The sequence below is a fragment of the Zalophus californianus genome, chromosome 7, assembly GCF_009762305.2.
Source record: "Zalophus californianus isolate mZalCal1 chromosome 7, mZalCal1.pri.v2, whole genome shotgun sequence".
NCBI lineage: Eukaryota > Metazoa > Chordata > Mammalia > Carnivora > Otariidae > Zalophus > Zalophus californianus.
The window spans coordinates 94,174,299-94,191,232 of record NC_045601.1 but is presented as its reverse complement, the minus strand read 5'-3'; the positions used below and the strand labels follow the sequence as shown (position 1 = coordinate 94,191,232).

The 16,934-nt window shown below is 39.3% G+C and overlaps 1 protein-coding gene across 1 annotated transcript in view; it reads left to right on the top strand.

Annotated features, from left to right (window-relative positions):
• The window catches only part of PRIM2 (DNA primase subunit 2), a 304,959-nt gene extending 288,907 nt beyond the window's left edge, over nt 1-16,052 (top strand). Inside the window, 2 exon segments of the mRNA XM_035728717.1 lie at nt 4,535-4,603; nt 15,416-16,052. Coding sequence (XP_035584610.1) covers nt 4,535-4,603; nt 15,416-15,640 — 294 coding nt within the window. The 3' untranslated portion in view covers nt 15,641-16,052.
• The last annotated feature ends 882 nt before the right edge of the window (nt 16,053-16,934 follow it).

Here is a 16,934-nt window from a genome sequence, read left to right as displayed (position 1 = left end):
AACCTCAAACTCTTGGTTTTGGCCCAGCTCGCGACCTCAGGGTCGTGGGGCCCAGCCCTGTGCTGGGCTCTGCGCTCAGCGCTCAGCGCGGGGTCTGCTTGTCCTTCTCCCTCCGCTCCTCCCCCAGCTCTCGCTCTCGCTCTCGCTCGCTCTCCCCCCCCTTTTCTTTCTCTCTCTCCTCTGTCTCAAATAAATAAAATCTTTAAAAATTTGTTAATGTCAAATTATGATTCCAACACAAAAAATATATGTAAACAAGCACATATAAACTAACTCCCCATGGCCCCCCCCCGAGCATATTTTTAACAAGAGCAAGCTTAGGAAGGTAAGTTCAAAATTTGACACATTATAAAATATTACCACAGCCAATATTTCTTCATTCTTGAAAACATCAAAGAAAAATTTTGGTTTCAAAGAAAAGCACACCACTTTTGGTTAAATCCTAAATCTTTCTCAGGTTCCCAGTTGTCTGGCTACAAGTCAAGCATATATGTCCACTAGCCTGGGACATGTGCTCTTCTGTTAGAACTTAGCACTTTCTAAAAAAAGATTACTTGAGTTATGACTACACACAAAATTTAAATTCTAAATGAACCCAACCGTTGCTAAGAACCTGAATTTCAAAGAATAAGGATGGCTCAATAACAGAGTCATCTTGCGTGTGAACAATCACCGCTTAACTGTCTCTGTCCAGCCATAGTGACTTAGCAGGGAGCATTTCCAGCGTCTACCCATTAACACACAAGTGGTCCACCTTCAGAAAAGCAGAGAGTCTTTTCGAGGATATGTAGAACATACTGTGAGAACTTCGCTCCTGACCTCTAATTCTTTTCCACAGTCTACCTCAGGCGTTTGTCCTTCTTGGATTTTGGTGTTTCTTTGCCAAGTTTCTATTTTTCCCCTATTTCACAAATTTTGGTGCTTTGCAGATAGCTCAATTCTCTTTTCTCTTGATTTTTAGCTTTGTATTTTCCTGCTTGGAGTCATCCAGCCCTTTGACAAATGATATCAGCACCATCCTCAACATACCTATAGACTATCTTAGTATAGCATTTGCTAGTGAGATTGATATCAGAACTTGAGAAAACTAGGTGCAGAAAAAGTCCCAAGTTGCACTTCATATATATATGGTAGAACATCAGAATCACTTGCCGGGTATTTTGAAGTCCGCAGAGGGGGTGTGCATCTAAGGTGTTGCTGACACTGAGAGACTTCAGGGGTCCTACTCACAGCCTATTGCATAAGAAGCATCTGTTTGTTACCTACACTGTTTAATGACTTTTAAGTGGTATTTTTGGCATTCTACCTTTATTTTATTTTTATTTTTTTAAAGATTTTATTTATTTATTTGAGAGAGAGAATGAGATAGAGAGAGAGAGCATGAGAGGGGGGAGGGTCAGAGGGAGAAGCAGACTCCCCGCCGAGCAGGGAGCCCGATGTGGGATTCGATCCCGGGACTCCAGGATCATGACCTGAGCCGAAGGCAGTCGCTTAACCAACTGAGCCACCCAGGCGCCCTCTACCTTTATTTTAAATGATGGTTTGTTATTTATATATTGCATTTTACTGAGCTTTTTAGCTACTTAGTTTTATTTAGGAAATCAGTTGGAGAGGGGAGGGGTTGAGTGACAGGTAATGGCTTACTCTAAAACATCAGGGAATAGGTTCCTATTAAGCATTTTTGTGTAGAACAGCTGTTTTTCAAAAACAGTTACAGCCAGTAGGTGGGGATGCGACCACTTCTAACCACTACTCTTACCTAAGCCAGCATCATCTGTTTACTGGATTCTTGTAAAGAGCTCCCTGTTTGGATCCCTCCTCCCTCTAGTTTGTTCCCAGCATATAGCGGGCAGAATAATCCTGTTAACAGTGTTCGGTCGTGTCACTCCTGTGCTAAGAATATTGCAGTAGCTCCCCATTTTACTCAGAGAAAAAGCCAGACTTCATTCATTGGTCCACAAGATCCTTCTCTTTCTTCTCTTCCTATGTCTCTATGATTTAGATCATAATGTGAAATTCAAGTACGTGTGTTTATTAGTTATTGGATTTTTGAGTTTTGGTCTACATATTCTTCTCAAGGAAAACAAAATCACAAATTGCATAGGATTTTTAAATTTTTAAATTCTTCTCACAATAAATGGCACTCTCTAGATAGACACTCCTATTTAAGAGGATATATTTCTTCATCTCTGAAATGAGGATAATACCTTCCAGTAATACCTAATCGCCTCAAAGCAGTCTTTCCCCTGGATTTGTTGTCCCCACATCTCTATTACTTGGTTTACTTCTTCCTTCCCTAGATCCTCTCCTTAGGCCTAAATGTGTCTGTCTTTGAGTAGCTTTTCCAGCCAATGAAAAACACTCTGTTGTCTTTTTTCCTCATATACCGTTACATATGTGCAGAAACTTTCATTTACCTCAAGTATGCTGTAACATCAATAAAGTTATTTAAGGATAGATGATGGTTGAATGATTTATTTATGGATTTGCAAGAAGTTTCCAAATAAAAATTCATCCTAGAAAGATAAAGCAAATAGGAAGAGGAAAATTAAATGATTTTGGTTAAGGAAGAGCCTTCTCTGAGAGTGGAGCAGGGGGATTGATCTGTGATTAATCTAAATTTACTTTTGATGGAACCTAAAATTTCAAAATACATAAGCTTTTCTTACATTCTGTGGCTTATATGTCAGTTTTCTTTAGTAACTTTTTACATATGTGTATGTCACCCAACTAGATATTTTTATTAATTTATTTTAAGTAGGCTGCATGCGCAGCGTGGGGCTTGAACTCACGACCCTGAGATCAAGAGTTGCACACTCCACTGACTGAGCCAGCCAATTGCCCCCAACTAGATATTTTTTAAATGTTTCTTATAAGTATTGACTTTATAGCATGCTTCCCAAACATGTATATTATAATGTGTATATATAATGTTACATATTTACTTTGCAAGGAACATACTTAAATATATGTGTATAAGTTCATATATATTTAAATATATATCTCTCCAGTATGTATATGCATAGAATATAATGTTGGATTTATTTTGTTTTTACATAAAAGAGCTTTATTATATACCACACAGTGAGCTTTTTGTTTATTTCTATGAGTTCATTTTCTCTTCAGGTCATTTATGGTATCATTTAAAGTTTGAAGACTGTACCTCTCCAAAATTGCAATTCACAGATATTCCTTCCTGGTATCATTGATGTTTGCCAGTAATCAGTTGCAAGTTCACCTCAACACAATTTGAATATCTATGTATAGAATTACTTTGAAAACTTTGTGACTTTCTTCATTTTAAAAGATTTATAGCCATTCATTTTAAATGGATTTATTTTTCATTTCTGCTCTAATAATTCAAGAAAAATGAACAGGTCAAATAGGCAGGATCCTGGGTGCTGTGATTGGTTGGCATTTACATAGGTCATTCATATAGGATTTAATAAAAGTAATCTATAAGACAATCAGAGAAAAACAGTTCAGTTCTTTTAAGCACATTCTTGTCAGGATTGTATGATGCCCACTCCATAACTGTAATAATTTTGTGTATCTGTCAAAAGATGTCAACTATATTCAGTAATGTGGATAGCAGGAATTTGAGGCTTCATGTACATTTCTTGTTGTCACAGGAAGGTCAGCCCTTTGAAAAGGGATAGAAATGAACATTTCTCCAGAATTTTATTTCCCTTCATTTTAGGCTATCTCTTAATTCCTGCATTTTACTGTGTTTGATAAACAGACCAAATATGTATTTTATTTATTTGCTGGGGTAGGGGAGTGATGAAACTTTACGAATTTCAACTGGCATTGCACTTGGCTGATAAGAATGGGAGTTCGTCCCGCTCCAAAGAGATTACATGAAGTAGAATTGGAAAGAAAATTGTATTTACAAACGATAGGCTGATGTTCCTAATAGGTGTTCAGAATAGGCTATTCACTCTCATATTCTGCTGAGCTTTACTAGAAATAACTTCCTTTCAAAAAAAAAGAACAAATCTGATTGAAGGCAAAAGCATTCCCTTTCCAAAGATACTCGTCCAAAGGGCTTACATTAAATTTTCCTGATGGGTACACAGCTGTATTTTAGACTGCATCTGTATAAACTGGTAATGTGGAAAATAAAAATCTAAATAGTATACTTGATTGCTTTATGCACCATTTAGATTACTAAATTTATATCTATAATTTTGGAAGAGATGTTGCAATATGATCTGACAATAACTGTCAAAGTCATAATACTGGGATCTATTTTCATCTTGTTGTCAAGGTAAAGTTATTGAAATTCACAGTTGGTAGGTCAGAAAGATCACTGACTATCTCTTGTCATCTGTGGTTTAATGCTGACCTAAACAGCGACTGTATAATGTCAGCATTATCACAGTGTCCAGGCTGCAGAAGTACAACATACCCCATGATTTAATGCATTTCCTGTCTGGAATAAAGATTATGAAAAGGTCCACAACCGTGAGCTACAGTGGTTTAGAGAAACCTCGTTTCTAATTTTGCTTTCTCTTTTTCCCATGCATTTTAGATCTTGGATTTAGTAAAAGGGACGCATTATCAAGTGGCCTGTCAGAAGTACTTCGAGATGATACATAATGTAAGTCCATTTTTAAACTTTATGGCTTAATTCTTTGGGTTTTTTTTGTTACTCCATGGTTCATTCAGGGATTTTAGTTGCAGCAATAGAAACCACTCCAGCTATTTTCACCAGCAAGGGATTTATTACATGGTATTAGGTAGCTTATAAAATTTATGGAAGGGCCAGAAAATTAAAACGAGGATGCTCCAGAACCAAAAACATTGTAACTAGGAGAAGCTACCCAGTGGGAAAACCTACTAAAGCCTCCACCCACCATGTCACATCTAGGGATGAGACCAAGGGTCAGTCAGCTTTCTCAGCAACGTGCCAGTTTGTAAAAATTGTAGACTTTATTGTCCATATGGTCTCTGTCAGAACTGCCCGTCTTTGCTGTTGTAGTCAAAAGCAGCCATAGACAATATATAAATGAATGAGCATGGCTGTGTTCCAGTAGAACTTTATTTACAAAAACAGTGGGCCAGATTTAGGCCTTAATTAGCAACTCTTGGAATAGATCTAGCATAGTTACCCGAGGTGCCTAGAAAAACCAGAGGCTTTTGCCATCTTCCCTGTAGAAAATCTGATTGTTTTAGTTGTGGCTGCCCCCTCCATGTTACTCTTGCTTCCCAAATCTCCTATTTACCTGCATGGCAGAACCTCAGTTACATGTGGGACCCCTAACTGCAAGGGAATCAGGGAAATGTGTTGGTTTTTGTCTTGTCAGCCTCTTTTGACATGCTTCTGTAGTACAGTACATCTTCTCTCAGTACCCTTTTGACATGGTATCGCCAAGTACAGCTTGGCGATACCTTGGGTTTGGCTCCAGACCATCACAGTAAAGTGAGTTGAATGCGTTTTTGGGTTTCCCAGTGCATGTAATATTTATGCTTCCATTATACTGTAGTCTATTAACTGTGCAATAGCATTATGTCATTGAGAATGTACACACCTTAATTAAAAAATACTTTATTGCTAAAAAATGCTAACCATCATGTGAGCTGTCAGCAAGTCAATCTTTTTGCTGGTGGAGGGTCCTCCCTCCATGTTCATGACTGCTGACTGATCAGGGTGGTAGTTGCTGAAGGTTGGGTGGCTGTGGCAGTTTTGAAAAATAAGATGTTTGCCACATCAACTGACTCTTCCTTTCATGCATGATTTCTCTATAGCATGCGATGCTGTTTGATAGCATTGTACCCACAGTAGAAGTTCTTTCAAAATTGGAATCAGTCCTTTCAGACCCTTCCACTGCTTCCTCAACTAAGTTTATGTCATGTTCTCAATCCTTTGTTGTCATTTCAACAATCTTCACAGCATCTTCACCAAGAGTACATTCCATCTCAAGAAACCTCTTTCTGTGCTCATCCATAAGAAGTAACTCCTCATCTGTTCAAGTTTTATCATGAGATTGCAGCAACTCAGGCACATCTTCAGGCTCCACTTCTAATTCTAGTTCTCTTGCTATTTCTCCATCTGCATGTACTTCCTCCACTGACACCTTGAACCCCTTAAGGTCATCAGTGAGGGTTGGAATCATCTTCTCCCAAACTCCTATTGTGTTGGTATTTTGACCCCCTTCTCATGAATCACGGATGTTCTTAATGGGATCTAGAATGATGAATCCTTTCCAGAAGGGTTTTTTTTTTTTTTTAAGATTTTATTTATTTATTTGAGAGAGCGAGAGTGCGCATAAACGGGGAGGGGGCAGAGGGAGAGAGAGAAGCAGGTTCCCGCTGATCAGGGAGCCTGTCGTGGGGCTCCATCCCAGGACCTGGGATCATGGCCTGAGCCGAAAGCAGATGCTTAACCAACTGAGCCACGCAGGCGCCCCTCCAGAAGGTTTTTAATTTACTTTGCTCAGATCCATCAGAGGAATCATTTGTGTATGGCAGCTATAGTCAAAAGTCAAAATGACTCCTTGATCCATGGGCTGCAGAATGGATGTTGTGTTAGCAGAGATGAAAATAACATTAAATTTATACATCTCCAAGCTCTTGGGTAGGCAGGTACATTGTCAGTGTAATGTATGCCCAGCATGGGGCTTGAACTCATGACCCCTAGATCAAGAGTCTCATGCTCTACCAACTGAGCCAGCCGGGTGCCCCTGGTAAGCAGAAATATTTTGAAAGGAATTTTTTTTTCTGAGCAGTAGGTGTCAGTAGTGGGCTTAGAATATTCAGTCAGCCATGTTGTAAGTATATGTGCTGTTACCCAAGCTTTGTTGTTCCATTTATAGAGCACAGGCAAAGTAGATTCAGCATAATTCTCAAGGATTATTCCTAGGATTTTCAAAATGGTCAGTGAGCATTGGCTTCAACTTATAGCCACTAGCTGCATTAGCCTCTAACAAGAGAGTCGGTCTATCCTTGAAAGTTTTGAAGCCTGGCACTGACTTCTCCTCTCTAGCTATGAAAGATGTCCTACATGGCATCTTCTTCAAATACAAGGCTGTTTCATCCACCCTGAAAATCTGCTGTTTAGTGTAGCACCTTCAGGAATTCTCTCGGCTAAGATCTTTTGGGTAACCTGCTGTAGCTTCTACATCAGCACCTGCTGCTTCACTTTGTACTTCCAATGTTATGGAAATGGCTTCTTTCCTTAAACATGAACCAACCTCTGCTAGCTTCAAACTATTTTTCTGTAGCTTCCTCACCTGTCTCAACCTTCATAGAATTGAAAAGTTAGGGCTTTGCTCTGGATTAGCTTTGGCTTCAGGGAATGTTGTGGCTGGTGTGATCGTCTGTCCAGACCAGGAAAACTTTCTCACATCAGCAATAAGGCTGTTTTGCTTTCTTTTCATTCATTCGTGTCTTCTCTGGAATAACAGTTTTCATTTCCTTCAAGAACTCTTCCTTTGCATTCACAACTTGGCTGTTTGTTTGGCACAAGAGGCCTAGCTTTTGGCCTCTCTCAGCTTTCAAGATGCCTTCCTCACTAAGCTTAATCACCTCTAGCTTTGATTTAAAGTGACAGATGGGCAGCTTTTTCTTTCACTTGAACACTGAGAGGCCCTTCTGGGGTTAATAATTGGCCTGATTTCAGTATTGTTGTGTCTCGGGGAATAGGGAAATCAGAGGAAAGGGAGAGAGATGGGGGAATGTCCAGTCAGTGGAGGAGTCAGAACACATACGGCATTTATCAATTAAGTTTGACATCTTGTATGGGCATGGTTTCTGGTGCCCCAGCACAATTACAGTAGTAACATCAAAGGTCACCATAACAAAAATAATCATAAAGTTTGAAATATTGGGCGAATTACCAAAATGTGACACAGAGACATGAAGTGAGCAAGTGCTGTTGGAAAAATGGTGCTGATAGACTTGCTCAGCTGCAGGGTTGCCACAGATCTTCAATTTCACTTCAAAAACACAGTGTCTGGAAAATGCAGTAAAACACAGTATGCCTGTATAAGTCCTACTAGTAGGTTCTGAAAGGTGTAAAGCAAGGGTCACAAACTCAGAAGCCTACGGAGGTCAGGCAGATAACCCAGAAAAGTGTAGGTGGCTGTGATTAATAGAATACGGGAGGAACTATGGTGTGCTGATGAATTCACGTCCCATTAGGGGCCTTCACACTGACAAGTTTGAAGACCCTGTACAAGTCAGCAGAACACATCTGCCCATGGACCCCCCTGTTGGCAACCACTGGTCCTGATCATGGCTTCCTAACCTAGGTCAGACATCTAAGAATAGACCTGAAAGTCCATGCACTTCTTGAGACATTTTTTTCTGTGAGTATATATGTGCAGTTTTTGGAAGTCTCTTACTGGGTTTCAAAAGGATCCGTCCATGACCCTCCCCAAATAGATGTTGCGTTTATTGAATTTGTCATCCGCTACCATGCTATTCACTTTTGTTTTTCCTAGTTTTCATGAAATAATTTTTCTGTTGTAGTTATATAATAGCAGAATTTCTTACATTATAAAATATTTCATAGGAAAAATATACCCTATAATATTACCAAGAATGAATATAGTACTAGCAGCCAACATCTGTAGAACCTTTAACACATGCCCGGCCCAGCACTAAGTACTTTGGCCACATTAGCTCTTTTGATCCACACTACAGTACTAAGCTAGATACTATTTTTATTTCCATTTACGAATGAAGTTTAGAGAAGCTGAGCAACCTTTGTAAGGTCATACTGCTCATAAGGGACGGACTTGGAGTTGAACCAGACTGTCAGGTAACTCATAAAAGCTTATGATGAGCCTAACCATGACTGTGCGCTTCTGTGGAATCCAATACTGTATTTGTAATAATGACTGTTGAGGTCACTAGCATTTTGTGTCTAGATTCATGATCCAGCCATCATAGTTTACATTAAAAAAAAAAAATCCAAGGGCCACCTGGGTGGCTCAGTTAAGCGTCTGCCTTTGGCTCAGGTCATGATCCCAGCGTCCTGGGATCGAGCCCTGCATTGGGCTCCATGCTCAGTGGGGAGGCTGCTTCTCCCTCTGCCTGCCTGTCTGCCTACTTGTGATCTTTCTCTCTCTGTCAAATAAATAAATGAAATCTTAAAAAAAAAAAAAATCCGAAGCCTAGCGATTCTGTATGATTTGCCTGAGGTGCCATAGCTGGTAAGTGGGAGATCTGGACCTAGCACCCCTGGTCTGCTGTGGGTCTCATCTTCTGCTACACCTAACTGTTGAAAATATTACTGTTATTTCAAAACATAAAAACTTTGTTTTCACAAAATGTGAAGGACTAAATAGACATCAGTGAAATAGGAGACAAGCACGAGTTCTCATTAGTTTTATGCGTATAGGAATCTTACCAGGTAAGCCCTGTTCATTTGGTATTTTCAGTACCAGTTTTGCATGACTCTTTTCCTTAAAGACCATATTCCTTAATTTGCTTGCTCAGCTTGAAAGGTTTAATTTCATATGTGTTCTTAATTATGTGTGGACCCTTCTTTTAATTAAGAGGCCTCAGAACTTCCACAAATTGAGGTCTATTAGTCAACCTCCTTCCTTGTTTTTAAATAAGATGTGAAAATTAGATTGAAACATTGAGTTGGTGACATAATCACCAAAAAGTAAGAAGAATTTTTTTTTTAGTTCTCAGATCTGCTTTTGTAGTATCTCATTCTTATAGGAGTATTACTACTATGGCCAATTTTAAACTTGCCTTAGATTAATGAAGATTTTGAAAAGACATATGTCTAAATCCTCCCACGTACAACTTAAGCTACATAAAAATCAATGGAATAAAAAGGCTGTTTGAATTCATGAGATACCTATTATTTTTTCTCATTTAATTTCAAAATAGAATGTTTTTATTGTGTTTTCTGCCATCCTGCCTGCCCCCCCCTTAAAAAATATTTTTAAAGCTATGTTTATTTTCCTGCGGACTCTCTGATCAAACTCATTTTGATGAAAGTTTTGAAAATGAACCAGTTAATTGATCCCATTTACAGCCGTGCTATGATAGTTCCATATGGCTTTTTTGGTAATACCAGCTGCCTCATTATAAGCTGTCATTGCAAAACCTCTTGATTAAAAACCCAAATATCCCATAGGTAAAACAATATTGCTTCCATCCCTTCAAACTACATTTGCTGTGGCAGAAACATGAGACCTCTGTTTGTGTGAAGGTCATTGTGTGGAAAACATGTTGATTCCAGCAAATGTTTGAGATTCAGTTAGTAGATACCAAAGTCTGGCCTGCTTGAAATGCATTTTCCTCAGTGTTTTTAGGGAGCAATGTTTTATACTATAGTGTATGTTTTTTCTTTTGGCATACTCTCTGTGTAAATGAAAATACTAGGCCTTGTGTAGATTCATCTCTGAATTTTAATTGAAAATTGTTTCCTTAGAAATAGACCTCTTTAGGCACTGAGTCATTCTTGATACTTATTTTCCAAATAGCTGAGCATAATTTTTTTCCCCACTATATAAATCTTTACAGAAATCTTGCTAAATTCTACATTTTCCTGCAACCTTTTTTTTTTTTTAAGATTTTTTTTTTTTTGACAGAGAGAGACAGCAAGAGAGGGAATGCAAGCAGGGGGAGTGGGAGAAGCAGGCTTCCCGCCAAGCAGGGAGCCCGATGTGGGACTCGATCCCAGCACCCTGGGATCATGACCTGAGCCGAAGGTAGACGCTTAACGACTGAGCCACCCAGGCGCCCATTTTCCTGCAATCTTAAACAGGATATAGCAAATACAATTCAGCTTTTTTATAATAACTCAGGGTCATTATTATGGATATCAGACTGCTGGGCTAGAAGCCATGATCACGTCTCACTTGGATCACAGGAGCTTCCTAACTCATTTCCCAGCATCTACAACATGTGCACCCTTCCAGTTCTTTACCCTCCACACAGCTGCTAGAATGATCTTTAAAACAGAGGAATATGATTATTTCAGTAAACTGCTTTAAAACAACCACCACCACCACCACCACCACCACCACCACCACCACCACCACCACCAAATCTTAAAGGGCTTCCCAATTGCTCTAAAGATGAAATCCAGAATTTACAATGTAGCCTATAAAGGCCTCTCCAACCCCATTTCCTTTTTCTGGACTCCCAACTATACTGGTTTTATTTCATATCCTTTACAGTACTTCAGGACTTCCAAGCTAATACGGCAGAATGAAAATGCATCACAAATTTCCCCCTTAGTAGTGAACACAGTGTACAGAACATCATAAAAAATCATCTAACACAAAGGAAAACATCACCAATAGCAGCCAATTAAGAAAAATGGCAAGGAAGGAAACAAAATTCTGAGTGTTTCCATATCTAGAATGTTCGTATCTTTTAAAAACAGGGAATAAAGGAAATAGCTGCTGACTTCTACGCAGAACTAAGTGAAAGTGGGGTATTTCAGTGGGGACAACTTGTTTTCCCTATTCTTCTAATTTGATTTTGAAGTAAAATCTATTTTCATTTTGTTAGGGTTGAGGGGGGCAGTGCAGGGAGGAGCATAAACCAAAGTTAATTTTTCTGAACAAGATGAAAGGAAACTGAATGGCAACTTCCTTCAGCCAGAAATAAAAGTGAAAGAAAGAAAATATTCAAGAGACAAAGAACCTCTCTTGGAAGAAAATACAATCCAGTATACAGAAGGAAACTCTTCATAATTTCATCATGCTACCAAGCACTTAATTAGACTGTAAGTTCAGTAAAATGAGCTTATTAGCAAAATGAGTTAAGAAAGTGCAATTGCAGACCTGAGGCACAGCTGAAAAGCCAAATGTCACATAGAAACATGGTACATGTCCTCATTTCAAGGCCCTTGTCACTGCTTTAGTTGGTTAATAAGAGCATTAATTAAAATGGAATAAAAAATGTACATTTTTTAAACAATATATTTTAAAGGTAAAACATTTCAAGGTCTTTTATTCATCTTTTGATGTATGGGCAAGGTCTCATACTTGAGTGGAGTTTTAGGATTAGAATTCAACTTTTTTTTTTTTTTTTAAATAAACTATACCCATAATACACCATCACCAATTTCCAATTTGGGCTGCTTTAAAGCAGAAGAGGAAGCTAATGACACATATAAAACAATATGTTCTTTTTCCCTTTTTGGGAATACACCTTTTTCTTTTTTAAGTGACTTGCCTTTCTTGAATTAATTTAGATTTCATAGAAGCAACACTTTTTTTACACTCCTATTTCCTTGGTATTCCCCATGGCAACCTTATGATGCAGCAGCTGTTATTACTATAACCTCCAGTTCATTGACGAGGAAACTGAGGCTTAGAAAGTTGATCATATTTCATTTTGTCCAAGTTGAAGTCTAATAATTCATTTCAAGCTAGAGAGTCCTCTTCTGTGACAACAGATGTATTGAGAATTTTAACAAGTTGAAACAAGGTGTAGAAAATCCCTAATGTGGTGCGCCTGGGTGGCTCAGTTGGTTAAGCAACTGCCTTCGGCTCAGGTCATGATCCCGGAGTTTCGGGATCGAGTCCCACATCGGGCTCCCTGCTCAGCGAGGAGCCTGCTTCTCCCTCTGACCCAACCCCCTCTCATGTACTCTCTCTCATTCTCGCTCTCTCAAATAAATAAATAAATCTTAAAAAAAAAAGAAAATCCCTAATGTGTAATTATAGCACAAAGTGCTAGATTCTTTTTATATGAAATAATACCATTTTTTATAATCTTTCTTTATAGCCAAGTTTAGCTCCAGAAATATTATATGATTGTAAGTTTATTTGACTTTACATAACTCAGAGCAACTAAGTGATCTAGTCAGAAGGCCTTAATTCAGACAAAACCAGTTACTAGTTCTTTGATTTTGTATAAACCATGTAATCTCCTTAGGCTTCATTTTCCTAGTTTGTACATGTAGGAGGTTCAACTTAAAGGATCTTCAAGGTCTTTCCAATCTCTAATGTTCTTTATTTATAAAACATAAAGCCTTCTGATTGAAATGTGTTACACAATACACTTTTCATGAAACATTTTGTAAAATGCAAACTCTATATTGGATCTCCCACTTTTTAATGAATTGGGTGAAAAATCTAATATAATAAAGTTCACAAATGACTCCATTGTTGATAAAAGTTACAGATTTATCATAAAACATTAAGGAAACATTTTAAAATTAAGCAGCAAAGTAGCAGATAAAAATTTGTTCTTAGTGATCTGAGTATTAACTCTTAAAATGAACTAGTCTGTATGCTGTCAATCTGCTATACACCGAAATTACTATAAAATTATTGACCTAACATGTATCAACAACTGACTAAAGAAAATCAGAGAATCCTGGGGAATTCAAGTAAGTATTTCCAGAAAACGCCTTGTTTATTTATTGGTTCACCTGTTAAGAGGGTTAATTCTGAACCATGACAGCAACTCTTTTAACCCCCTGCTAATCCATTTTAATCTACCATAAGATTATACATTGCTTTAATCACATCACCTCCCCTCTTAAGGATTTTTAGTGACTCCCTGATGTCTACAAAATTAGGTCTAGACTACTTACCCTGGTTTTCAAGGCTCTCTGAGGTCTGGCCCCAGCCTGTCTTTCCAACTTCATTTCCTATTATTCCCTTTTATATGCCTTTTACACCAGGCCATCTGATCGACCTGCTTTATAGGAACATTCCTTACTACCTTGCTCATGTGGTTCTGCTGCTTATATTAACCTTGACCTCATTATCCCAGCTTTTCACTTTCTCCATCTTCCCAAACTCAACTCATATAGCCCTTCCTCACAAAGCCTTCCTTGATCAACCCAGCCAGAATTTCTCTGTGGAGTGGAGATAATAAGCCTTTGTCTGTGACCCTTATCACTTTTTTATTCTTGATAGAGATTTTTAAGTATATGACTTACTAGGCTAGAAATTTCTTTAGAGTTAGTCAAATGCATTCTTGTGTGCTGAAAAATTACTAGCTCGTTACACAGGTAAGTCTCCCTATGTGACATGTGTGACTGATATCCACTGGTTAGTTCTGGGATCAACTCACCAAATACTTAGATACCTACTGTATGCAAGTCACTTCAGTACAAAGAGTGAGACCTTAAAAGGTCGATAAATATAAGACAGATGAACAAAGAAAGTGTAATGCCTTCTCAGTTTGTAAAAAATTTGAAGTGAAATATCCCTTAACAAAAACACAACAAATAACTCAAGTAAAATGGTACTCCTTTTGTTGTCAGAAGGCAGGGAGGGCAGAGATTTGACATGTGATCAACTTAGTCTGACCCATTGGTTGAATGTAAAGAAAGTGGTGTAGGGGGTTCACACTTCAGGAGCTATCTTGCTCTTCTATCACACCTCAAGAGTTAGTAAAGGCTTACACATTTTAAGAAATGAATGCATTATGAAATTACTGACCTTGGCACAAGGACATGACAGCAGAGCATACTGGTTATGAGCATGAATTCTGCTCATTCATATCCCATCTCCAGGCCTGCCAGTATGTGATCTTGGGCAAGTTAACTTAACCTCTTTCTAAACTGGGAGAATATTGATAAATCTCCCTTCACAGGGCTCTTATGGAAGTTAACTGTATTTATATACCTGTGTGTAAATGAGTATGGCGTGTGTTTTATGCCACTTAGAATAATGTCTGGCACATAGTAGGCATTCAGTAAGTGCTTGCTAATATTAAGGAATATATTTTTCTTCACCATTAATAAATTTTGGAATCAAAGTTAGGGAAAAAAAGTAGTACTCGTTAAATCTGCAGTGTTTAAATGATACTAAATGGGATTACATATGCCAGACTTATAAATATACTCTAAAATAGGAGTGGTGTCAGGGACCAATATTCAGACAGTGTCTGTTTATATCCAGTCCCTATGGTTTTGGAATGGTTAAAGACTACACCCTCCCTTTTTTTTTCTTTTAAAAAAGTACTTATTGACAGACAGTCGGGCAGGCATTTTGCTTAGCCCTCTCAGATGTTAAGTAGAAGGTAGCGATGAAATAGAGCTGGACAGGAAATTGGGACTAAGTGCAGAGGTTCAGGCTGGAAATACAAATTTCATCCACACCTTCCAGATGAAATCATCTGAGAGTTATGACAGAGAACTACTAGGATCCATGTGTTGGGCATTAAATAGTTTTTAAACTTTATTATTTTTTTAAAATTATTTATTTGACAGAGACACAGAGAGAGAGTATAAGCAGGGGGAGTAGCAGAGGGAAAAGGAGAAGCATGCTCCCTGCCGAGCAGGGAGCCCGATGAGGGACTCGATCCCAGGACCCCCGGATCATGACCTGAGCCGAAGGCAGATGCTGAACCGACTGAGCCACCCAGGCATGCCTTAAATAGTCTTTAAACAAGGTCTAGAATGGTTTATGAAGCCCCTTAATTTATAGCTTTGTTATGTATTAATACGATATACACTTGCTTTCTTATACAGGTGGATGATTGTGGCTTTTCTTTGAGCCATCCTAATCAATTCTTTTTTGAGAGCCAACGGATTCTAAGTGGTAATAAAGACATCAGGAAGGAATCCATCCAGCCAGAAACTCCTCAACCCAAACCAAGTGTCCAGAAAGCCAAGGATGCGTCATCCGCTCTGGCCTGTCTAAATTCCTCTCTGGAAATGGATATGGAAGGACTAGAGGATTACTTCAGTGAATGATTCTTGAGCACTCAGGAACCCTTTTTCTTCACTAGCTTTCATTCTTACTTTCAAGATTTTGCCTGTTTCTTTTTTAACTTCTTTGTCTACCCCTTCACTGGAAAGCAGGCGTGTGAGTAAAAACCTCCACTGTATTTTGCTTTGACAAAAGAGAAAAGGGAAAATTTCTTTTGATATCTAACACTTGAGTGGTGTGATCTGAGTCCTGTTTTAGGAGATTACACAGCTTTCTAGACTGGTTACACTCCCCTAGAGACAACAGAACTAAATACAACTCTTATTTTAAACCTTATCACTGTAAGTTTTACTCAATCCTTTTCTGGACCATTTTTATTAATAAATATCAAAATGTGTATAGTGTGTCTATGTGTAACTGCAAGAGTCAGATCATGAGAGGAGGTGTCTAAGAGGGTGGCCTAGGAAGACCCTGAATTCTCCTATAATCTCCACCTACACATACAGAAGTTCTTTCTGAAGAACTAAAGGCTGATTACGGCTTCTGCACCACAAAAGGTAGAGGGACCACACAGACAAGGGCACAAAAGTTGGAGACACAGTAATGATGGGAACCCTACTCCCAGTGCTGCAAACTGTAGTGGGGGAGGGAGAGCACTTAAGGACTCAGGTGCAGATTTGCCCAGCCAGGGGCACAGCCAAAAACACAGTGACTTAAAGACCAGCTGGACTGTAAGTGAAGGAATTAGGTTATTAACCCTAGAGCATCTGCCAAGCAGTAGGGGAACTGCTGGAAACTGTCTTCAGGGTCAGAGGTGCTGGTGAGCAGCACCGTTTATGTTCCCTCTCCAGTGTAGACAGGAGCAGCATCCTGGCACTGTAGCCAACCTGTTGCCTGAGGGAGCCTTGGGCCTCTAGCACACCCCAACTCCAGCTGTCCCACCAAAGCTGCCCCACTGTGGTACACATCAGGACATCCCTGGGCTGTGCCCACGAAACGTCAGCCATCTTGCCAAGGTGGCCCAGGTGCAAAGCATGCCGGGACACCTCTAGCCAGTACTGGCTCCAGCTCCAGCCAGCCCACCAGGGCAGCCCCAGTGTGGATAGAGCCCCGGCCCACACCTGCCCTAGGTCTAGCCATTCTGCTAGGGTGGCACCAGTATAGAGCACCCCAGGATCCCCTGGCCATACCCAATCCAGCTCCAACTGTCCAGGCCAGGGTAGCCCTGGCACAGAGTGCTTCAGGACCCCAGGCCTGCACCAACCCCAGCTCTAGCCAGCCAACCAAAGCCACCAAACATGCAGTCTATACAGGGCCACTTCTTCAAGACTCAGAGAG